Source organism: Sceloporus occidentalis, unplaced genomic scaffold (assembly GCF_023333645.1).
Source record: "Sceloporus occidentalis isolate IW3139 unplaced genomic scaffold, rSceOcc1.0.p SCAF_20, whole genome shotgun sequence".
NCBI classification, from domain to species: domain Eukaryota; kingdom Metazoa; phylum Chordata; class Lepidosauria; order Squamata; family Phrynosomatidae; genus Sceloporus; species Sceloporus occidentalis.
The window spans coordinates 14,030,196-14,052,264 of NW_028317000.1; the positions used below are offsets into that span (position 1 = coordinate 14,030,196).

General features: G+C 47.3%; 1 protein-coding gene across 3 annotated transcripts in view; it reads left to right on the forward strand.

The window, feature by feature from the left end:
* The window catches only part of EHBP1L1 (EH domain binding protein 1 like 1), a 30,204-nt gene that overhangs the window by 3,428 nt on the left and 4,707 nt on the right, over positions 1 to 22,069 (forward strand). The window contains exons 2-17 of one of the 3 annotated variants that reach the window (XM_089483552.1): positions 5,004 to 5,061; positions 5,470 to 5,565; positions 6,468 to 6,521; positions 6,822 to 7,000; positions 7,261 to 7,421; positions 8,075 to 8,110; positions 8,736 to 8,858; positions 9,533 to 9,854; positions 12,239 to 14,006; positions 15,226 to 15,395; positions 16,043 to 16,091; positions 16,693 to 17,895; positions 19,234 to 19,303; positions 19,388 to 19,464; positions 21,192 to 21,312; positions 21,690 to 21,789. In XM_089483552.1, coding sequence (XP_089339678.1) covers positions 5,004 to 5,061; positions 5,470 to 5,565; positions 6,468 to 6,521; positions 6,822 to 7,000; positions 7,261 to 7,421; positions 8,075 to 8,110; positions 8,736 to 8,858; positions 9,533 to 9,854; positions 12,239 to 14,006; positions 15,226 to 15,395; positions 16,043 to 16,091; positions 16,693 to 17,895; positions 19,234 to 19,303; positions 19,388 to 19,464; positions 21,192 to 21,312; positions 21,690 to 21,789 — 4,587 coding nt within the window. The remainder of the gene's footprint in view (positions 1 to 5,003; positions 5,062 to 5,469; positions 5,566 to 6,467; positions 6,522 to 6,821; positions 7,001 to 7,260; positions 7,422 to 8,074; positions 8,111 to 8,735; positions 8,859 to 9,532; positions 9,855 to 12,238; positions 14,007 to 15,225; positions 15,396 to 16,042; positions 16,092 to 16,692; positions 17,896 to 19,233; positions 19,304 to 19,387; positions 19,465 to 21,191; positions 21,313 to 21,689; positions 21,790 to 22,069) is intronic. The other 2 variants (XM_089483554.1, XM_089483553.1) reach the window with 2 other exon arrangements.

The following is a 22,069-nucleotide window of genomic DNA, read 5'->3' on the forward strand; positions in this document are numbered from 1 at the left end:
GTGTGCGCGCACACACACACATATATAGATAGATTTTGCTTGCAAAAAGGTCTCACTTTTGGACAGGCACATGGACAACTGGGAAGGATGAACCAATAGCTCCTGAGACATTGTATGCTCCGGATTGTCCTAAACATTGTGTAGAAGAAATTCGATTTAAATGCATGTGTTAAGTGGTGTGCAACATTGGAGTAAAGAAAGGGAGGGGAACATGTTGTGTATTTAGGAAGTGATAAAGCGCAGGTGTGGTTTGCGCAGCCGGAAGCGGAACACAGAAATGGGAAGGGAAAGGTAATATTTCTTGTCTTGCAACGAGAGATGGACCTTTGCAAACCCATGAGAAAGAAAAAGCACAAGATCCCAAAGTGCATTTAGGTGGGCAGGCATTGGCCAACGGTGCGGTTGTGTTTTGGACACATTAAAATATTGCGGTGTATTGAATAATACAGAACGGTTTGCAGCGTTATACAAACATTTGTGCGTCATATAAACAGTCTAACCTTTCAAGAGCAAAATCCACGCCCAGAGATGAGACAAACAAGCACAAAAGGATGGGCTTGGAGTGAGAAATCTAGAAACACTCACCAAAAGCTATAGGAAAGAAACATATTTTCCAACCTTGGAGGACTTTGAGCGTGATTTGAGAGCAGTTAGGAGAAAGACGTGTTCGCAGGGCTCATCCGCACTGCAGAAATAATGCGGTTTGACACCGCTTTAACTGCCATGGGTCCATGCTCAGGTATCCTAGGATTTGTAGCTGTGTGAGATATTTAGGCTTCCCTGTCGTAAGCCTCTGGTGCCACAACAAACTACAAATCCCAGTCGCATGGAGTTAAAGTGGTGTCAAACTGAGTTATTTCTGCAGTGTGGATCAGACTATAGTCCTTGCCTCCATTGCCCTAAAGATGGGACGGTGTCTGTTGCTTATGTTTAGTTGTAAAATGCTTTTGGCTTATTAGTTAGAAAGTGATTCTTGGTTCTTAGTTACAAAGTAGTTATTGCTAATTAATTAGAAAGTGATTCTTGCTTATTAGTTAGAAAGTGCTTTTTACTTATTAGTTAGAAAGTGATAATTGCTTATTATTATTAGCTGCAAAGTGATTATTGCTTATTGTTTGCAAAGTGCTTCTTGCTTATTAGATACAAAGTCCTATTACTTTTTAGTCGCAGTATGATTATTGCTTATTAGTTGCAAAGTGCCTATTATTAGTTAGAAAGTGCCTATTGCTTATTAGTTGCAAAATGATTATTTCTTATTAGTTGCAAAGTGATTATTGCCTATTATATGCAAAATCCCTATTTCTTATTAGCTACAAAGTGAGTATTGCTTCTTAGTTGTAAGGTGAACATTGCTTATTATTTGCAAAGGGTCTAATTGCTTATTAGTTACAAAGCTGCTTATCAATTAGAAAGTGCTTATTGCTTATCAGCTACAAAGCGCTTATCGTGGGTTAACTTGCAAAGTGCTTATTGCTTATGAGTTACATTTCCATCCAGGTTTCGTCCAGGTAGCCTCACAAATGCTAACTGTTGCTGTAGGACAGAGCCATGGCGGTTAAAGTGGCGTCAAAGTGCATTATTTCTACAGTGCAGATGCACCCATTGAAGGAGCTGACCAACGCCTAGCGGAGGGTTCTCTCTGGGCATCTCTCTGGGTACAACCTATGGTTAAAGCTGATCACAGAGTTGCACCAGAGGACCCAGATATTCCTAGAGGGGACCGTATTAATAAGATCCGTTACTAACCAACTCCGCATAAGTCAAAGGGACGAGGGTCACACTCTGTACATGCACAGAGGCAGGGAGGGTTGGAAAGGGATTAATTGCCATAGATACTGCATTTCCTTCTCCTTCACTTCTCTTCCTTCCGCCGCCAGAGAGTGGATGCCCAGTGCTACCTTGGTCCATGGTGCCAGCCTTCCTTCCTCAAGCCAGGCTTCTCCTGGCAAAAGTGGATGCTGGAAATAATGGGAGGATGGTATAGCTGCTGGGAGCTGCTCTACTTTCTAGTTGCGGCCTTGCGAAGCTTCAACAAACAAGAGCGCTTCTGTGTACATACAGAGTGCCACACGCGTCCCTTGGACTTTTGCGGAGTTGGTTATTCATGGATTTGACCTTTTTGTGTGTCAGCGCTTAAAAGGCGGCGTCAAAGTGCATTATTCCTGCCATGTGGACGCTCCCGTTCTCAGTCCGGCTTAAGCCTCAGCGCTGCTTTGGAAAACAAATGCATCTGAGGAAGTAGACTGCCAAGCCTACGAAGGCTCAGGCTGACAACGGCTTTGTTTCAGTGCGTCTCAAAGGTGCTCCAAGATCTCTCTCCGTCTAAGAAGCAATAGGCCCTTTGCAAATAATAAACCAACAAGGAAAGGGAAAAGGCCCTGCGCAACTAACTGCCCGGCTTTTCTCGTCAAACCTCGCACTCGGCGCTGCCAAAGATCCTGCCAAGTCTCAGGAGGAAGGGTGGGGCTGAAGACTTGGAAAATAATACAGTTTTTGAGCTAAGAAAGAGAGGGATTTGATGCCCAAAGGGGCCTTAAAAGACCCTCCAGGAAACGGAGTTTGCATTTGCAAAACCTGCAGCCTCTTGTTTCTGAGTTTTTCATTGCTCCCTCTTTTTGCGTTATCCCTCCGCTCTCCGGCTTTCACCTTCCCTTTTTCCATTTTTAGCCCGACGATGACTAAATATTTATCATTTCCCGAGGTTCCTTATAAGGGAAGGGGAAAAAAGAATGCAAGCGCCCTGGCCTTATTCCTCGGCCGCCTGCAAAAACAACAAGACGGCTTTGCCTTGCAAAGTTGTGCAACTGGCTCTCCAGGGTTGGGAACAGAGCAATGGGTTCCCAAGGGCATTTCTTGGGCACAAAGAGCAACCCAGTTGCATGGCCCAAAAAACAGATGCTGACTGCCAAGGTGGCTTTGGAGGAAGGCCGGGTCTCGGGATGCCAAGAAAACCCATGGCCCAGGATTCCCACCAAAATAGTGATGATGTCCATCCCAAAATCATCCAGAGACAGGAATAAAACTAAAACCAGCCCCAGTTCCTGAGAAAACTGTCCTCTAAATGGCTCTCAGAGCACGCACAGAGTGCAATTTCTTTGGCGGCTCAAAGTAAGCCAGACAAGGACCACCGATGACTGGCATCCATTTTAAAATGGGTAACAAAGAAACTGGCTGCCATCTGCGCTGCGGAAATAACGCAGGTTGATGCCGCTTTCGCTGCCGTGGTTCGGTGCTGTGGGATTCTGGGAAATGTATTCACGGTGGGGCAGCGTTGGCCATTGCGTTCCTCTGAGGCTGAGAGAGTGTGACTGGCTGAGGAGTCGTTAAATATATCCCCGTCTCCCAGCGCCTTGTATAAAAATGACCAGATGGTTTTGTACCAGTTTGGCATGCCAACTAGGAATATCTGGGTCTTCCACCACAACTCTATGGTCAACTTTAACCAAAAGTCGCACTGAAGGACCTATAGAGATTCCTAGAGAGGACACTCTGCTAGGCCTTTGTAGCTCCTCCAGTGCAACTCTATGGTCAATGTCTGGCAGATGTTGACCATGGTGTTTTTCTTATTTCATGGGGCTCCTGTACCCTAACCCCAGCCAATGTGGATGGACGGGTGTACTTTCTCTTGCCTCCCCATCTCCCCATGAGAGTCATAGTGGTTTGAGCATTGGACTATGGAGACCAGAGTTCGAATCCCGGCTCAGCCATGAAACTCATTGGGTGCCTTTGGGCAAGTCGCACTCTCTCAGCCTCAGGGGAAGGCAAGGGCAAACCCTCCGCTGAAGAAACCTTGCCAAGAAAACCCCAGGATAGGTCCACCTTAGGGTTGCCAAAGGCACACAACACACCGTCTCCTAGTAGCCTCAGTTGCAATGGTCCAGAGAATCCCAAATCTCTCCCAGATCTTGCTTATATTTTATCCTTTGCCCTGACTCCGTCCAGATATTCTAGCGCAAGTAACCGGTGCCAGGCTTCTGCGAGGGTGAAAACACGCTTGGCCGAAGGTATTGGGTTACTGGACCAAGCCCAGATTAAACCCAGCCACCTGCACTGGATTTATGGCTCCCGCTTCCCTCAGGGGCTAAAATTAGCCTTTGGCCACTGGCCCGGAGAAAGGAACGATGCTTTTGCAGCACCGAGGTGATCGCCAATGTAAAATATCACGCTTAAGAATTAGCATGGAGCATTTGCTTGGAAAGGGGAAGGGGTGGCATTTTGCTTGACCTTAGGCAAGTCACACTCTCTCAGCCTCAGGGAAAAGCCATGGCAAAGCTCCTCTGAACAGATCTGGCCACGAAAAGCCCAGGATAAGGTCGCCATAAGTCAGAAACGAAGGCACACAATGGGCAGCAGATCTGGATTGATCCCGAGCATTGAAATTGCACAAGAATTGCACTCAGGGCTGCTGAAATCTAGGCTTTAGGGGTCTTAATTTTGGGGAAGATTTGGGGCAATTTCGTAAAGGGATCACGAAAACAAGCGGTAAGTCCTGGAGGACGCAGGCGTGGTACTGCCTGGCGCTGAGCCACACCCAGCGAGCCGCGGACGGATAAGATAAAGTTAATTCTCTCTCTCTAAAGCAAGGTCTTCCAAGTTGGCGCATGGTCCCCCGAACTTCTCTTTTTCTCAAAGCCTTGCCAGGAAGGAAAATGAGGAAATATTCCTCATTTTGTGGCTTTTCTGCTTTCCAGCCCTGCAAAGTTTTTATCGGTAGAAATGAAAACGAAACGGCCAATATTGCAAGGATGCCTTTAAATAATAATAATAATAATAATAATAATAATAATAATAATAATAATAATAATAATATCTAGAATGGGGGCAGTGTGTAGAAACTGGGAGAAGTGTTGGTTAATTCTTCTAAGCCATGGATCTAGCTCCGAAATTGCAAATATCCTAGGTGTGCCTGGGTTGGGGAGGCCAGTGAAATGTTTTGTGGGCTAGTAAGTTTGCCTCTGATTCTTTCCATGTTCTGAATGGTTTCTTCTTCTTCCTCGCTCCAGGCAGCCGGACAAACTGGTGGTGGTCTGGACCAGAAGGAATCGGCGCATCTGCTCCAAGGTAAGGTAGAACGGTTTTGTATTGCTTTCATGGTGACGATTTGAATTGTTTTCCAAATGGCAAACACCAGGATTCCATAGATGGATCAAGTTGGAAATGACTTGAGGCACACAACAACAACCTACTCGTAAGAATTCAAAGATATAGCCATGTTAGTCTGTAGAATCGGTATGTAGAGAGATCTTGTAGCACCTTTGAGACTCAGTGAAAGAGCTTTCCTTGACTTAAATCTACCAACTCAAGTGCATACTTCAATGGAAGTAGACTTCAGTCTAGGAAAGCTCATGCAGCCATGTTCGGTCTTTCAGTGAGCCTCAAAGGTGCTACAAGATCTCTCTACCTACTAGTGGTAAGAAGGTGCATGATGCTGGTTGATGCTCTGAGCTATGTTGTTTTGGTCCTATGCAGGCCCATGGATGGCAACCAGGGATCAAGAACCCGTACCGGGGTACTGTGGTGTGGATGGTTCCAGAAAACGTGGACATCATGGTGACGCTTTATCGGGTATGGTGGTCATGGCGTTGAGATTTGATATGCAGATATATCTACCAATATCCCAGCAAAGCAGTGGCCTTGTATCTATGCTTGGATAGAATAGAATCAGAGGGCTGGGAGAGATCCCAAGGGTCCTGCAGTCCAAGCCCCTGCCATGCAGGAATACAGAAGCAAAGCATCCCTGACAGATGGCCATCCATCCTCTGTTTAAAGATCTCCAAATATGAACACTTTATCTCACTCCGAAGCAGAGTCTTCAACAGCTCTTACCATCAGTGTTGAGGTGGAATCTCTTCTCCTACATCCATTGCTCTGTGCATCAGAAAACAAGCTTACTCTATCCTCAATATGACATCCCTTCAAATACATATACAGGGCTATCATAGTACCTCTTAACCTTCCCTTCTCCAGGCTAAACGTACCCAGCAACCTAAGCCACTTCATAGGGCCTGGTTTCCAGACCTTTCGCCATTTTGGTTGTCTTCCTCTGGAGACAAAAAAGCTGATTTGTGACCACAAATAGCTCATTGGTAGGGCACAACCTTTGCGTTCAGATAGGCTTGGATTTCATCTATTGACAACTCCGAGTAAGTTGGGAAAAAGGCCTTTCTGAACCTCTTGAAAGTGTCCATCATACTGAGCCAGATGAATTGATCTTCTTGCTTGCTATAAGGTAGTCTTATACCTTCTTCTCCAGCCAAGGAGTCTTCTCCAGCCAAGATTCTGGGGAGACCTCTGCCAGCACTAGCAGAGGCGGGCGAATAGACCAACCTGGCATCAGGTTGGTTTTTCGGAGAACCAAACTCACATTGCATCCCAAACTGGATGATGGCGGTGATCGAACCTGAGCTTTTGGTATTGAGATGCTGAAGCCCACCAAGTAACCCACGTCTTGTTTCTCTTTCCTTCAGGACCCCCATGTGGAAGAGTATGAGGACAAGGAGTGGACCTTCGTGATCGAAAATGTATGTTGTTGGAAGAGATCATTTTCTGGGGGTGGAGTTGGTCTTGCGAAGCCCAAACAAGGCAACGGGACTTTAGGATTTTTCTTTAAAGCCAGGTTGAGGGACCATTTAACCCATCAGAAATGTTGGGCATCTTCTTCCAGGATGCCCAGCCAGCATCTGAATATCAGGACCACCTTATGCCAGTTTAAATGCTGTGTTATTCCCTATGCCACAAACATGTTAGTCAGTGTGGATGGATGTTTATGATGGAGATGTTGGTTCATAATCAGAGACTGACTCCTTTATCCTTCGTGCCAGGAATCGAAAGGGCAGCGAAAAGTCCTGGCGTCGGCGGACGTGAACCTCAAGCGCTTTGCCAGCCCGACGCCGACGCAAGTGGACCTGAAGCTGAAGCTGAAGCCACGTTCGGTGAAGGTGGTGGCAGCCACTCTCCAGCTCACCCTCTCCTGTGTCTTCCTGCGAGAAGGGAAAGCCACGTAAGTGGTGCGATGGGCACCAGGCTGGTAGACCCCAGCCTTTTAACAAGAGGCGGGTCTGGAGTCCAGTGTATCCAAACCTTCTGGAAAAGTAACCCCAACCCAGTGGTTAGAACAACCTAAGGAATTGAAGACCCACAACAATTAATATTTGGGGTGCTGGAATGATAACTGTTCCTAATTCCTTTTCCAAAAGAACATTATGATCCCTGCCTCTTATGACCTCTCTTATTTTGGGGTCCTTTCTATTTCTTTTCCAGGGACGAGGACATGCAAAGCCTTGCCAGCCTGATGAGCGTCAAACCCTCGGACATCGGCAACCTGGATGACTTTGCGGACAGTGAGGAAGAGGCGGCAGCGGACGAAGCCCCAAAACTGGGGCAGAAAGAAGATGGCGTTGGCGCGGAAGCCCCTGCTAAAGGTGGGGGAAAGCCTCCTCTTTTGCTGGAGAAGACGCCTGGTTGCATTCGTATTTGCAGCATGGCCAATGTGCTCTGGATTATAATGGGAAATTTTAAACCCACCAATGGCATACAATTTCAAAAGTCATAAAACATAAACCATTCAAAACTAAGCAAATTATAAAACAATATTAAAATACAGTTCTAAGTGCTTTCGAGAACAAGGAAGTCTTTTCGGCCGAGGGAGGGCAAATGGGTGCAAATAGGTGCAGGAAAGTGGAAACAATCGTCAATGCGAATGTGCAAAAATGTGCACTGATTTGCATGGTGCACTTAGGTGTAGACTAGTCCCCGTGATTTGTATTTGTTACTACTCTTGTGTTGTGCAATCTCAACATTTCCGGACCCGGAAGCTCTGTGCAAATTCCCACTCGGAGTGTTCTTGAGCTTTCTAGATATCCTTTCTTACTCCTTTCCTACATCCTTCCTTCATTTTTGGGAGCAATATTAACTATGCATGGGCTTTAGAAGCACTACCCTGTATTTTATCTTCTTATGGTTCCTTTCTTCCTTCCCCACTTATATTTCTGCATGCGGTTTGACAGTTGCTTGCACTTGAAGTCACTCTCTCTCCTCTCTCTTTCTCTACCCGTCTGTCGTCCCGGGTGTTCAGGATTCCTCAAAAACGTCTTGACGGACCCTTTTCCAGGTAGGATTCTTCCCTGGACATGTGTTTGAGGTTTCGTTAGCGCTGTTGAGCCACCCTTTGTAACCTTGTTGTTCCCTAGCCAGCAGCCCCTAGTCAGTATAGGCAATGGTGAGAAATGCTGGGAGATGTCATCTTGACGATGGAGCGAGCTTGTTTTCTGCTGCTCCAGAGAATAGGACCCGGAGCAATGGATGCAAACTATAGGAAAAGAGATTCCACCTAAACATTAGGAAGAACTTCCTGACAGTAAGAGCTGTTCAATAGTGGAAGACGTTGCCTTGGAATATGGTGGAGTCTCCTTCCTTGGAGGTCTTTAAACAGAGGTTGGATGGCCATCTTTTGGGGATGCTTGGATTGTGAGTTCCTGCATGGCAGAATAAAGGGGTTGGACTGGATGGCCCTTGGGGCCTCTTCCATCTCTATGATTCTGTGATTCTAACACTGAGAGAGTGTTGTCATGTCTTAAACTCATCTGAACCAGTGGCCATCACCACATCTTGTGCCAACGAGTTCCACTGTTTCTTGCTCTTGCGTTCAAGGATTCTTACCTTCTCTTCCTGTTTTTCATCTTGGACTTTTATATATCTTTTCATATTTTTTCTCACTCCTTCTCCTCCCACCATAGACACTTCACGGGATTTGAACACTTTGGCGGAAGAAGAGGAGGATGCGTCTTCCCAGAGTGCAAGTCAAGTCGGATCAGCAACGGCTGCTTCTTCCAGACCCTTCAAGAAAGAAACCCTTCAAGGTATATATATGTATTTTGTATGTATGTATGTATGTATGTATATGTATATACAGTGGGACCTTGTTATCTGCTGGGGTTTGGGTCTAGAATCCCCCGTGGATAACAAAATCCGTGGATGCTCAAGTCCCATTGGATATAATGGCAGAGTAAAATGGTGCCCCTTGTATAAAATGGAAAATCAAGGCTTTCTTTTTGGAATTTATACTTTGGAATATTTTCAAGCTGTGGATAAAAAATCTGTGGATAAAGAGAGCCAACTGTATATATCTCTATATATTTGTTGTGGTTGTTGTTGTGTGCCTTTGAATTGTTTCCAACCACCTGGTGACTCCTGACTTAGGGTCAGCTAAAATAGGAATGGGAACAGAGCCATGCATGCTGCCTTTAATGCATTGGAAGGATTGCCACTAATAAATTGCAAGAACAGCGATTGCAACTAAACTTTAGGAAGAACCTCCTTATAGTAAGAGCTCTTGAGCAGTGGAAACTAAGTGTCTTGGATGATGGGGGAGGTTTCGGGGTTTTCCAAGCAGAGGTTGGATGCCCACCTCTTAGGGGTATATAAGCTGTAGATTCCTGTCCTGGCAGAGAGTTGGACTGCATGACCTTTGGGAATCCCTTCCAACTGCTTGAGTCTATGAAACAGCTGAATCTTTGGTTCCTTGTTTCTGCAGCCATTACAGAAGCCCTCAAGCCAGCGGCTGATGTTGTCGACGGTGGCGGCAAAGTCCTCCATCCCATGGCCCCTATGGACTCTGTGGCGGCCCCCTTTGCAGTAAGTGGTGCAGAGTGCAGTGGGACTATGGGGCACAGAGGGGCAAGTGGTGGATGGCCAGGAGAAGCCGCCGGCATCCCAAGAGAGCTGGGCACCACGTGGAACCATGCAATGGGAACGTCTGCAACATTGGCACAGGCGGGGGTCGGAGAGAAGGCAGAAGGAAAGGATCCTGCGCTGCTGTGGGGGCCGCCAACATCATTGAGTGGCACGGAAGATCGGTGAGTGCCATTTTGTGGGGAGGGATGGAAGGGGAACCTTGTGAAGGGGAGGCTGAAGAAGGGAGCTAGTTATGTACAAACTGAACCTTATAACCTTTGTGCGATGTAATGGTTTGAGCATTGGATTGCAACTCCTGGTCTCCTGGGAGACCAGGAAACATATCCAGGGGTAGCCATGTTGGCTATGTTGCAAACTACAATAACATCCAAAATCCACAAAACAGGGGTACCTTTATCAGACCAGCCGAAATGCACAAAATCCATGTTGCAAGTTCAAAGTTCTACAGGCTTCTTCATCTTGGCCATCCAAAATGCACAAAAGACACATTGCAAGCTTTTGAAGCTTCTCTGGTTCCTTCATCCGGCAAAGAGGTTAAAAAGTCATACAGAAGGCGGGTTACTCCCTTTCGGTGATTGCCAAACTCTGGACTTCCAGATGTTTTAGACTTGAGCTCCCAGAAGCCTCAGCCATCTTGGCCAATGGTTTGGGATTCTGGGAGTTGAAGTCCAAAACGCCCGGAAGGCCAGAGTTTGGGAATCACTGCATCTAGGAGCTGGCAGTAGAGAAGCGTGGCATGGCTCACCCTCTCCTCCTTTGGCTTGAGCCTCCCAGAACAGGCGTCTCTATTTTGGGCATCTTGTGAACGCATGTTTGGTGGCAAGGAGAGCCAAGCGAAACCAACAGCTGCTAGTTTTGCTTCTCCTTTTTTTTAGCGTCAGGGTGAGAAAAGGAGGAAGGGGGGTGCGTTCCCGATTTAGCCTTCTTCTCCTTCCTATCCCACCCACCGTAGATCGGAAGAAGCGAGACCATGTTCCACTCGCGCTCCCTCGCTGCCTGGGAGAAAAGAGAAGTTTGCGCATAGGAGGAATAGGAAGTGAGAGACCGATGGGGAAATGACTGGGAGGCATTCAACAATAACATACCTTGGGTGTGCATGAATATATGTATATGTATATATGTATATAATATATATATATATATACACACAAACACATACATCTATACACACACACACACACACACATACATGCACACACAGATCTTGAAAATGGTCCTCAACTCATCTTCTTTACTCCCATTTCGTTGTCTTTGTGCTCATGGGTGCATGCATGCTGAGTTGTGTAGTAGTTAAGGAAATTCCCCTTCTCCGTGCCACCCTTAGTTTGGTCATCCTATGTTTGCACCGTTTCTATTTTCCTCCTAGCCTGTGGCTTATCTTGCTGATGTAAACCTCATGCAGCTGCTTCATCTGAAGTTAGAATCGCAGAATCCTAGAGTTGGAAGAGCCCACAAAGGCCATGCGGGAAGACACAATCCTGACAAATGGCCATCCAGCCTCTGTTGCAAAATCTCCAAAGGAGGAGACACAGTTGTCGTTTTGTGTAGCTTGCACTTCTGTGTGATCTTCTGCAGATCTGTGGCGCAGTGGTCAGGTTTTAGGTTATGAGTGCTTGTCCTGATAGTCTCCAAATGGCAGTTTGATCCAACAAACCAGTTGCTAATTCTGAAGTCGAAGGCTTTCATGGCTGGCATCTATAGATTTTTGGGGGTTTTTTCGGGCTATGTGGCTATACAGTCGGCCCTTCTTATACACGGATTTTTTATACACGGATTCAAGCATACATGGTTTGAAAATGTTCCAAAACAGTATAAATTTACCTTGATTTCCCATTTTTTATAAGGGACACCATTTTGCTTTGTCATTATATCTAATGGGACTTGAGCATACACGGATTTTGTTATACACGGGGGATCTTGGAACCAAACCCCAGCGTAGAACAAGGGTCCACTGTATGTTCTAGAAGAGTTTATTCGTGACTTCAGGAATAAACTCTTCTAGAACATGGCCACATAGCCCAAAAAACCCACAAAAAGCTACAGTTGCTAACTGTTTCCGCCTCTCCTGGGAGCAAGCTTTTTGTATACTGAATGGATCCTGATTGGCCATTTGAGGCCAAGCCACCTCAAAATGGCATTGGGTTGCAACAGGGATATCTTGCCGGACGTTGACCATAGATTTATACTGGAGGACCTATAGATGCCTAGAAATGTTTTTTCTCTAGGAATCTCTAAGTCCTTAAGGACAACTTCTGGTGGAAGGTGCTCATAGATGACCCAGAGCAATGGTTCCCAAACTCTGGTCCTCCAGCTGTTTTGGACTTCAACTCCCAGAAGCCCTAGCCAACTTGGTCAATGTTCAGGAGTTCTGAGAGCTGAAGTCCAACACATCTGGAGGACCAAAGTTTGGGAATAACTGATCTAGAGATTGCTATTAATCAAATCCATGAATAATGAAATCCATAAAAATCAAAGCTGCAGATGTAGAGGGTTGGGTTGGGTTGACCTTCAGGCCTCAGGACCTTTCTCTCTCTCCTGTCTCCAGGTCTGCTGATATCTGGAAACCCAGGGAGCAGAACCCCCTTTGTGCACCGCCGAGGAAGAGGGGTCCCGTCAAAGGACCTGCGGGGCCCCTGGATGCATCCTTGTTGCCGTCGTTCGCACCCGAAGCCCCCCCTGTGCCAAAACGCAGGCTGGAGAGGATGCCCACACCCTCAGAAGACATGTTCCCTGTGGCAGAGGTGGCCCTACCTGTGAAGAACAGCTCTCACCCTACCATTGTTTCCGATGCCCCTAGTAGTCCTGGAAAAGAATGCTTGGGGGACAACTTCCTAACAGGAACATCCTCCTTTCCCTCCCATGGCCCTGTGGTGATGTATTTTATGGAGGACGCAGCCCTTGCTGAACACGAACCTGTTGTTACCACCATTGAAGCAGGGTCTTCCTCGGACGCAGCTTTCCTGGCCTTGTCTCCGGTTGTGAGGCCAGTCCCCATTGTGCAGACCTTTGCAGAGGTGACCATTGGTGGCCTCCACCATGTACAAGAAGATGAGGCAGCATTAGAAGTAGCTCCTACGTTGGTGCATGGTAGCGCCCAGGTGGACCTGGCAGAAATGAAGCTTGGGGAAGGTGGTGAAGGGTTGGTATGGCCTTCTGGAGAGGGACTAGTAGTACCCTCGGTTGACCCGCCAAGGGATGGGATGGATGAGGATCAGTATTTGGCCAAAGAGGGGAAGTCTGGAAGTGAGGTGAGGTCCATGGTAGGAGAAACATCTCCTCTGAAGCACCAAGCTGAACCAGATAGGGAACAGGCTGAGGATGAAGCCAGGCAGGAAACCTACGGAGCTATGTCCGTGGAAGAAGCTTGGTTATCAAACCCTCCAGAAGCCCGTCCTAAACAGGAAGAATGTGGTATGAAGGGTGAAGCAGACGTGGAAAGTTGTGAGGCCTCTGAGTTGCCTGAAGGCACAATCCCACCAAAAGATCTCTCCGTAGATGTCCCAGAACTAGAGCAAGAACGAAGGATGGTAGGACAGGAGGTAGTAGACAGCCTTCTCATTTTGGAAGAGCCCCTTCTTCCATTGCTTCCTACAGAAAACGGCAGGGAAGAGGTGGCAGAAGGGAGTATTGTGGAGATGCCATCTCCTGCCCTCGATGCCCCACCTGGTCTGGAAGATCAGAAAGAAACAGCAGATGAAAGAGCCACTTCTGAGAGCAATCTCCCAAGTATTTTAGAAGCACAGATGGTTTCGGAACTGGAAAAAGGAGTTCTTTCAGAACTGGAGAACGCAGAGTCAGGCAATGGAGGGGATGTGGGTGAGCAGAAAAGCTCTGGAGGCGACGTAGAGAAGATGGCAGAAGAAGCACCTTCCGGAGTGGAGATGTTTGCTTCAGAGGAGCGATGGGAGCAAGGCGACGAGGAAGGAGACAGAAAGGACTTTTTGGAAAGTGTTTTGGAGACCACAGCAGGAGATGCACATGAAGTGGACCAGGATAAGAATGCCAAAGCTTGGGGTCTACACTTAGCAGAGAGTGGTACCCCCAGCCTGGCAGGGGCAGAGACTGGCCAAGAGGGGACAGAAAACCACAGCTGGTCTGGCGTAGGAGAAGAGGGATCTCATTTACCACCTGAGAACAAAGAGCCACTGAGAGCTTTGTCTTCACCAAGCCTCATATCACCCCAGGATCCTGCCCCACCTCTCCCAGCTCCCCGTACCCTCAAGGAACGGCGTGCCAGTCCCTGCCAGGAAGGACCAATGCTGAGCCCCGTGTCCCATGGTGGAGATGGGGCCGGTACCCAAGGGGATGCCCAGGTACAGATGGCTGTGCCAACCTCCTCCTCATCCCTGGCATCCTTGCAGTTTCTTCCCACCTCACCCTCTAAATGTGCAACTAATTTTGGCAGGGTTGGTGGGTGGGTGCTTCTTGTTTCGGAGGGTATGGTTGCTGTGGCAAGCTGAGAAATTATAAGCCCGTCTGCCACAAGGTTATTCCTTCCTTTCTATAATTGGGGAGTTTTGAGTGGCAAGTTTTGGATGCAGTCAAGAGAGCAAAAATAAACGGAGGATATTTTTGCTTCTCACCTGGGTGGGATGCCCACAGAGTCCCAACATAAACTCTTCTTTCTCCTGCACTTGGGACTTTGGATCTAGTCCTAATGGTCTTCCAACTTGGCAAAATTTGGAAACCGTATATCAGACTATTAGTGTGTCATGCAACTTAGGCCAGGGATCTTAATGCAACTGTGTGCAAATAGTGATGTTCTTCATCATTTGTTTAAATAGTGCCATCGATGTACTTACTTTGCAGGCGCTCAGTTATGCGCAAGTGCTTATGTTGTCCCTTTGGAAATGTAATGCCCCAGGCTGTGGTTATTTTATTTGCTCTATGTGTATTCTGTTTAGCTTTTACCTAACAAAAGAAGGTTACTAGAAAACGTATGCCCACCGTATGGCTGGGCAAAGTCCAGATGTGGTTGTACTGCAGCACCATCAGTCCTTGCCAGTGGAGCCAGGGGTGAGGGATATAGAAGAGTTTATTCCTGATGTTTCGCCTGAGTTTCTCTGAAGATGCCAGCCACAGATGGTGGCGAAACATCAGGAATAAACTCTTGTAGAACATGGCCACATCGCCCGAAAAGCCCACAAAAAGCTACGGATGCCGTCCATGAAAGCCTTTGACTTCACAAATTGTGTGGCATTTCCTATAGCAGGACGTTTGTGTAGACCAAGGCTGGAGAAACCTTTGTCCCTCCAGATGTTTTGGCCTGCAACCCATGCCTGCCTCAACTGGCATGGGCAACGGTAAGAGGATGTGAGCATCATTATCTGAAACATCTGGAAGGCCAAAGGATCCTTTCCTTTGGTCCAGAGAGAGAGAGCTCAGTGGAGGATGGCAGAATCATAAGGGTTGGAAGGGACCACAAAGGCTATATAGTCCAACCCAACCCAACTAAACCACTCCCCAAAAAGAAAGCTGTATATCTTAGCCAAGTCCATGCATGACCTTCTTTGCCCGCTCCCCATGTTTTAGGTTGACTCCCCCACCAGCCCAGCACTTGTGAGTTCCAGCCAGTCCTTGCTGGAATGGTGTCAGGAGGTGACGGCTGGCTACCGGGGCGTCCGGGTCACCAACTTCACAACGGCTTGGCGCAACGGCTTGGCGTTCTGTGCCATCTTGCATCACTTCCATCCAGACAAGATGTGAGTTGGGGGCATGCGTGTGTCTGTGGATGCAGAGCAAAGGCATATTAGTAGACCACCTGGGTCTGTGGCGATAGGACCTCCGTTTCCATTGTTGCCATTTAACAGCGACGGAGGTGTGATGTGCAATATAGACACAAAATATCATCATGGAGGTGTGCTTTCCACAAGTCCAGATATTACACATTGCATTGAAGGTGGTAGTCAACTTCATGTCTAAGCAGTCACAAAATCCCTTTGCGTTATAGCAAGGAGAGCTGACAATAATCCATGCTGCTGGGAAGACTAATATTTTAATATGTCTCAGATTATGAAGCCTCTGCCAAAAGTATGGGAGTGGGAAGCAGACCAAAACCAAAGAGAGGAGACCAGTTGTATCAGTGGGGTTGACGTATGTGTTGATGTACAATTCCTTCATCTGATCTTCTGTAGTTGGGGCCAAGCAATAAGAACCAGGCCCTTGATTTTCAATCAGGAGATGAATTTGGGAAGGAGAAAATGGCTGGATGGAGAGGCAAAGATAGGGGACCATAGGACAGTGGATGTTTTGGTGGAAGGAGAGGAACAGTGGGTCATTGGAGGATTCAGGCCAAGCGTTCTCATGGACCTTTTTATGTTTTGCTTTCCTCCTCCATTTCCGTCTTCAGCAATTACGAAGGCCTGGATCCCCTGGATATCAAACAGAACAATAAGCTGGTGAGTTGGTCTCTCCAAACCCCTTGGGTTGTCTAAGGAACTGAATTGTGAGTGGGAGAGTTGGGCCCCAGATGCTCCAGGTGGCCTTAGTCCAAACTGTTTTGGAAATCATGCATTAGTTTTTGGAAATGCGCAGGCAATGGGTTCTAAGGTTTAGAGAAGGCAAGGACTGGATCTGGAAGACCTCCGTTAGTTTCTTGGACAGATACAGTGCTTGTACCTGTAAAATGAACCTTTTCAGGTCAATATAGTTGCATGACGCCTTGAATTGTGTCATACCTAAAAAGCCTTGGAAAGCACTGTAGAGGAAAGAGGATCACGGTTGCATCTTCCCTGCAGAAATAATGCAGTTTGATAGCTGCCATGGTTCAGTGATATGGGATTCCAGGATTTGTAGTTTTGTGGGATACTTAGTCTCCTCTGTCCGGCGCCACAGCAAACTGCAAATCCCAGGATTCCATAGCACTGAGCCATGGCCGTTAAAGCGGTGTCAAACTGCATTTATTTCTGCAGTGCAGACGGAACCAATGGTTATCTCTCCATTGGGAAAAATAGCCTCCTGAGTTTTTCTCCCGTTTTTCTCTCTTCCTTCTGCAACCAGGCTTTTGATGGTTTTGCCTCTCTGGGTATCTCTCGGGTCATGGATCCCGCCGACATGGTTTTCCTGACCGTTCCCGATCGGCTGATCGTCATGACATATCTCTGCCAAATCCGGGCGTTTTTCACTGGCCAGGAACTCAACGTGGTCCAGCTTGCCAGCCATACTAGCCAATCCACCTACAAAGTGGGCAAATTCGACACGGACTCCTCCAGTTCCCTCGATCCCGCTGCTTTCTATTCCCAGCACCTTCAAACTGCAAATTCTCAAACACAACAGCCAGAGAAGGTGGACATTGAGGACTCTGGGGTAGCAAAGACCTTGACCATAGGAGACCAAAACCTGGAAGGAGAAGACGCTACCCCTAAACATCCTTCTGGGACGGACGAAAAGGCAAATCTTGCAGAGGATACTAGCAATGAACCCATAACAGAGGACAAGGGAGGAAAAGACAGCAATATTGACTCTTTGCAAACCATCTCTGAGGTGGTGGACTGGACAGAAGCTGATAGAAACAGAGATCTTAATGGTGGTGCTGCAAAGCCAGTTGAAGAACCTATGTTGGGGTTCCTTAAATCTGTGGATTATAAAGCAGAGGACACAAAGGCTTTGGCTGAGAGTACTCCAAATACTCAGTCTTTGCTCAAAGACTCTATGGTAGAGGTCCCAAAACCTGATGGGGATGCATTTATTAATGGCGCCATGGCCAGTTCAGCCATGGAACAAGGGGCAGATGTTTTGACCCAGGTAGATTCTGGGACAGAGACTGGGAAAACAGTGACTAATGGAACAGCAACCAGTCCAAGCATGGAGCAGAAAGGAGAGCTCTCCATGGAGGACAGAGCGGATGCCGTAAAGGCAGATGAGAAGGTTTTGGCAAACGGTGGCACGGCGGTCGCTCCAGCCACAGAGCCAGGGAATGGGAAGCCATCGGTCATCAGCAATGAGAAGCTGGTTGCTCCGCCAAGGCTGAAGCGGATGGCCTCTCGAGGCAGCATCGAACGCCCTTTGCAGCGTGCCCTCTCCGTGGGAAGCCAGGGTCCAGTGGCTCCGCCGCGGTCCCACGCTGCCAAGTCCACCTTCGCTCACGTCCGCGATGCAGACTTGGTGAAGAAGCGGCGTTCGCGGCTCAAGAGCGAGTCCCTGTCGATGGATGAGGCGGATGCAGTTGGCCCTTCGGAGGATCCCACTAAAAGGTTGGCTGCGGTGAGTAGCATGCCCCGGGAGAGGTCAGGCAGGCTTGCTAATGTATGTTGCATGGCACATGGTGTTGCTAATGCTTTTCTCTGGTGGAAAACAGCAAACTCTGTCTTGGGAAATTTGATCTGAGGTCCAGCCTTGTCAGTTCTTCACTTCGAGGCTTTGCAAATGTTGTAAAGATGTTGCAGGCAACCTTGGTTTGGCTTCCAGGCATGCTTCAGTCCTGACGTTGCTCTTGCTTTAGGAATTAGCGGCTGGGTTGGATGGACAAATTTTGGGAACTGGTTCAGCTGGGTGTGTTTTCTACTTGGGACAAAGCTCAAAACCATGAATTCCATGGTTTGAACTTGAGCATAGGTGTGGCATAGTCGGCTTGGGGCTTTGTTTGTGCAGCCTCCGGTTCATTCTAACACTCCCTTCCCACATTGTCTCTTGCATTTCATGTGTTATGGTCTGTACTTCTGTTTCTGAGCTGATATGACCTCTTGCAGACTTTTAGGTGGGCTTTTAAAGCACACTTTGTTGCTCAAATCAAGGTTGGAGATGAGAATGTTGACATACATAGATACACAGACACATGCGCATGTGTCCCTGAGGCATTGGGTGGCCCATGGAGTCACCAGAAAATATTTTTCCATCTTCTCAAAGTTGCACATCTAGCATGCATTCTTCTAAAATAAGGCGTGGGATTCCCTGATACCTTGTTTTAGCTTAAGTCTTCTGCTAAATGAATGAAAATATGTATTTTGAAACCAGAGGTCTTGTGGTTTATTTCCAGTTTCATTTGGAGTGGTTCTTGGAACCAGAAATGACCCGAAACCTTAAATATGCTGTTGTTTGCCCCTATATGCAGTTGTTTTACTTATATAAAACGACCTGTCCTTTACTAAAAAAAGCATTCTTCTCTCTTGATAGATGAGTATATATAATATATGCTCTAATAAGTTTAGGGCAAAGTACACTGTGGTTGCCTCTTATCTTCCAGGGACAGGCTGACCTGGCAGTGATGGGGACAGCGGCTCACAACAATGATTTGAGGATAGATTTTCTAGATGCCATTTCCCAATTCCCATTATGCCCTGGAGTGATGCTGCCTCAAAGGGCAAGATGGGAATCGAACATGGGAACTGGATGCCCAGCACCCAGGGTGCCACCAGTTGGAGTAAAATGTGAAAGGGGGGCCATGGCATTTGGCAAAAGTGCAGTTTCCTAAAGATGCCAGATACTAGTACCATCTTTGGAATACATATAATTTTGTAATGTAAAACAGCGCTAAGGCAAAAGTTCTCGGTGAAGGATTTCTCTTGGCCGAGACCCACTTTGTTTCCTCTCCCTTTCCCACAGGACAATGGTTGTGAGGAGGGATCAAGACCCCGACAAGGAACTGCAAAGATGCAACAGCAGCTGCCGCCAGGTAAATCTCAATTTTTGCAGGTAGCTCTCCTGCTTTGTGGTCTCCTTAGCTCAGTTTCATGATCTTTGGCTTTCTCCATCACAGCATCTCCGACGGCTGCCTCCCAAGAACCTCCCCAGGACCCCAGCCTCAAGAACAGCACCAACGAAGAGGAGATCCCAGTAAGAAATGGGAAGAAATGGGGGGTGCGAGGTGTTCGTTGATGTTCTGCTTCAGGAAACAAAATGCTTGTGGCCCTGTCCTTTAGTAACCCAGATAATCCAGACTAGACCAATGTGCCACAAGTACCAGGACTAGGAATGTGTGCGTAGCTAATAAAGTCAAATGCACCACTTGCATCTGCCGCTTACAAATCAAACCACGAAAACAAATAAAAATCTGGGTCGGTAGCATATTATCAAGGGATTAAGCACTTTAAAAAGAAGGAAAAATACAATTCTAGAAGGCAGGATAGAAAAACCTGCTGTCAAATTTTACAGTATTGAAATGTTATTCTCTGTCCTCCATACAAGGAAGGGTCTGCAAACTTAGAGGCAAGGCACAGCCATGCTTTGAATACAGAAGGTCCCAGATTTAATCCTTGACATTTTCCTTGGAAGGATCTCAGATAGCATTGCCGGAAAGGCCACTGCCCATCACACGTAACTGATACTGGGTTAGGAAGGGCCAGCGGCTTATCTCATAAGAAGGCAGCTTCTGCATTGTGTTCATATGTGTTTTGCTGGCCTCTCCAATAAGAAAAAGGCCCAGTCTCTCCAGAGTCTGTCTATCTTTTGGCTCATCTTCTCTGGAGCTGCTAATTCAAGAGCATCCTAGGCCCTGATATTTCAGGGTCAAATCCTGAATCCTGGAGATGGTCCCTAGCATTGTTTGAGATGGGTGGGCCAGGTGGGACCTCTGGAAAGATTGCAGGAGCCATTCCAAATCGGTCCACAGCTAGTGAGAAGGTCCTATCTCATGTTCTCACCAACCAAAGCCTAGGGGCAGTCTTTGAAAAGGTCTTGTCTCAAGTTCTCACCAACCAAAGCCTAGGATCAGTCTTTGAGAAGGTCCTAGCTCATGTTCTCACCAACCAAACCTATGGGCAGCCTCTGAGAAAGCCCTATCTTGTGTTCTCACCAACCAAAGCCTAGGGTCAGTCACTGAGAAGGTCCTATATGTTCTCACCAACCAAACCTAGGGGCAGCCACTGAGAAGGTCCTATCTTGTGTTCTCACCAACCAAAGCCTAGGGTCAGTCACTGAGAAGGTCCTATATGTTCTCACCAACCAAACCTAGGGGCAGCCACTGAGAAGGTCCTATCTTGTGTTCTCACCAACCAAAGCCTAGGGTCAGTCACTGAGAAGGTCCTATATGTTCTCACCAACCAAACCTAGGGGCAGCCACTGAGAAGGTCCTATCTTGTGTTCTCACCAACCAAAGCCTAGGGTCAGTCACTGAGAAGGTCCTATATGTTCTCACCAACCAAACCTAGGGGCAGCCTCTGAGAAGGTCCTATATCATGTTCTCACCAACCAAAGTCTAGGGTCAGTCTTTGAGAAGATCCTATCTCATGTTGCCACCAACCAAAGCCTTGGAAAAGCCACTCAGAAGGTCCTATTTCATGTTCTCACCAACTAAAGCCTAGGATCAGTCATTGAGAAGGTCCTATCCCATGTTCTCACCAACCAAAGCCCTATCTCATGTCCCAACCCGACTGTACATGTGAAGGTGGTGGAACTGAAGGAAAGGCTTCTTCTGAGAATACACCCAAGGCCCATCAGTCAGGATGTTGGGTTGCATTCTTGCGTTGGGTGAAACTGCCACCCTTTATCCCCTGTTGCTGACCATAGCAAAACCCTCCATTTCAGAACAGGAGTGCTGAGTATGTTTTGTGGCTCCCCTATAGAAATTCCAAGACATCAGCCAGTATGTGGTTGCCGAACTCCGGGCTTTGGAGAACGAACAGAGGCAGATCGATGGGCGAGCGGCCGTGGTGGAGAAGGAGCTGCGGGGTCTGATGGAATCGGGTAAGAATTTGGGGCCACCTGCTTGACGCGATCCCAGGTTCGATAACCAACCAAATGGATGCTTTTGGGGGGCCTAATTTGTTTTTACAAAAACCCTCCCGTGCACATGGTTTCCATTCATTTTAAACTATTTTGACCCTTTCGACCTATCCTTTAATTTGGCTGCGGGGGTCACATTTTGACTCCTTTCACTGGCAACTATGGATACCAGCCGAGAAAGCCTTCGACTTCATATTTGATCCTGATCCAAACCTCTGAAATGCAGTGACTGCGTAGCCATTTCAGGTGTGCAGAGTGGACTTGGCATCACATGCCGGAAGAGGGAAGGTGAAAGCAGCCGTGGCACCCGTTCACGCCTTTCCTTTGGTTTGTTTTAGGTACAGACAAGCTAAGAGAGGAGGAATTGATCCAGGAATGGTTTACTCTGGTGAATAAGAAGAATGCCTTGATCCGGCGGCAGGACCAGCTGCAATTGCTGTAAGTGTTGGCTGAGATGAAGAGGGGCTTTCTGTGCCTTTCATGCCAGTCTCATTTCCCAAGAGTCTGATGCCAAAATGACCTCTGGTTAGTGCCCTACAGAATCAAAGCATCCAAGGGTCCTACCCCCGATATGAAAGAATACACAGTTAATGCACTCCTGAAAGATGCCCATCCAACCTTTGTTTAAAACCTCCAAAGAAAGAGAGTCCATCACTCTCCAAGGCAATCCATTCCAATAGTATTGGAATCTCTTTCCTTGAAATTTGAATCCATTGGT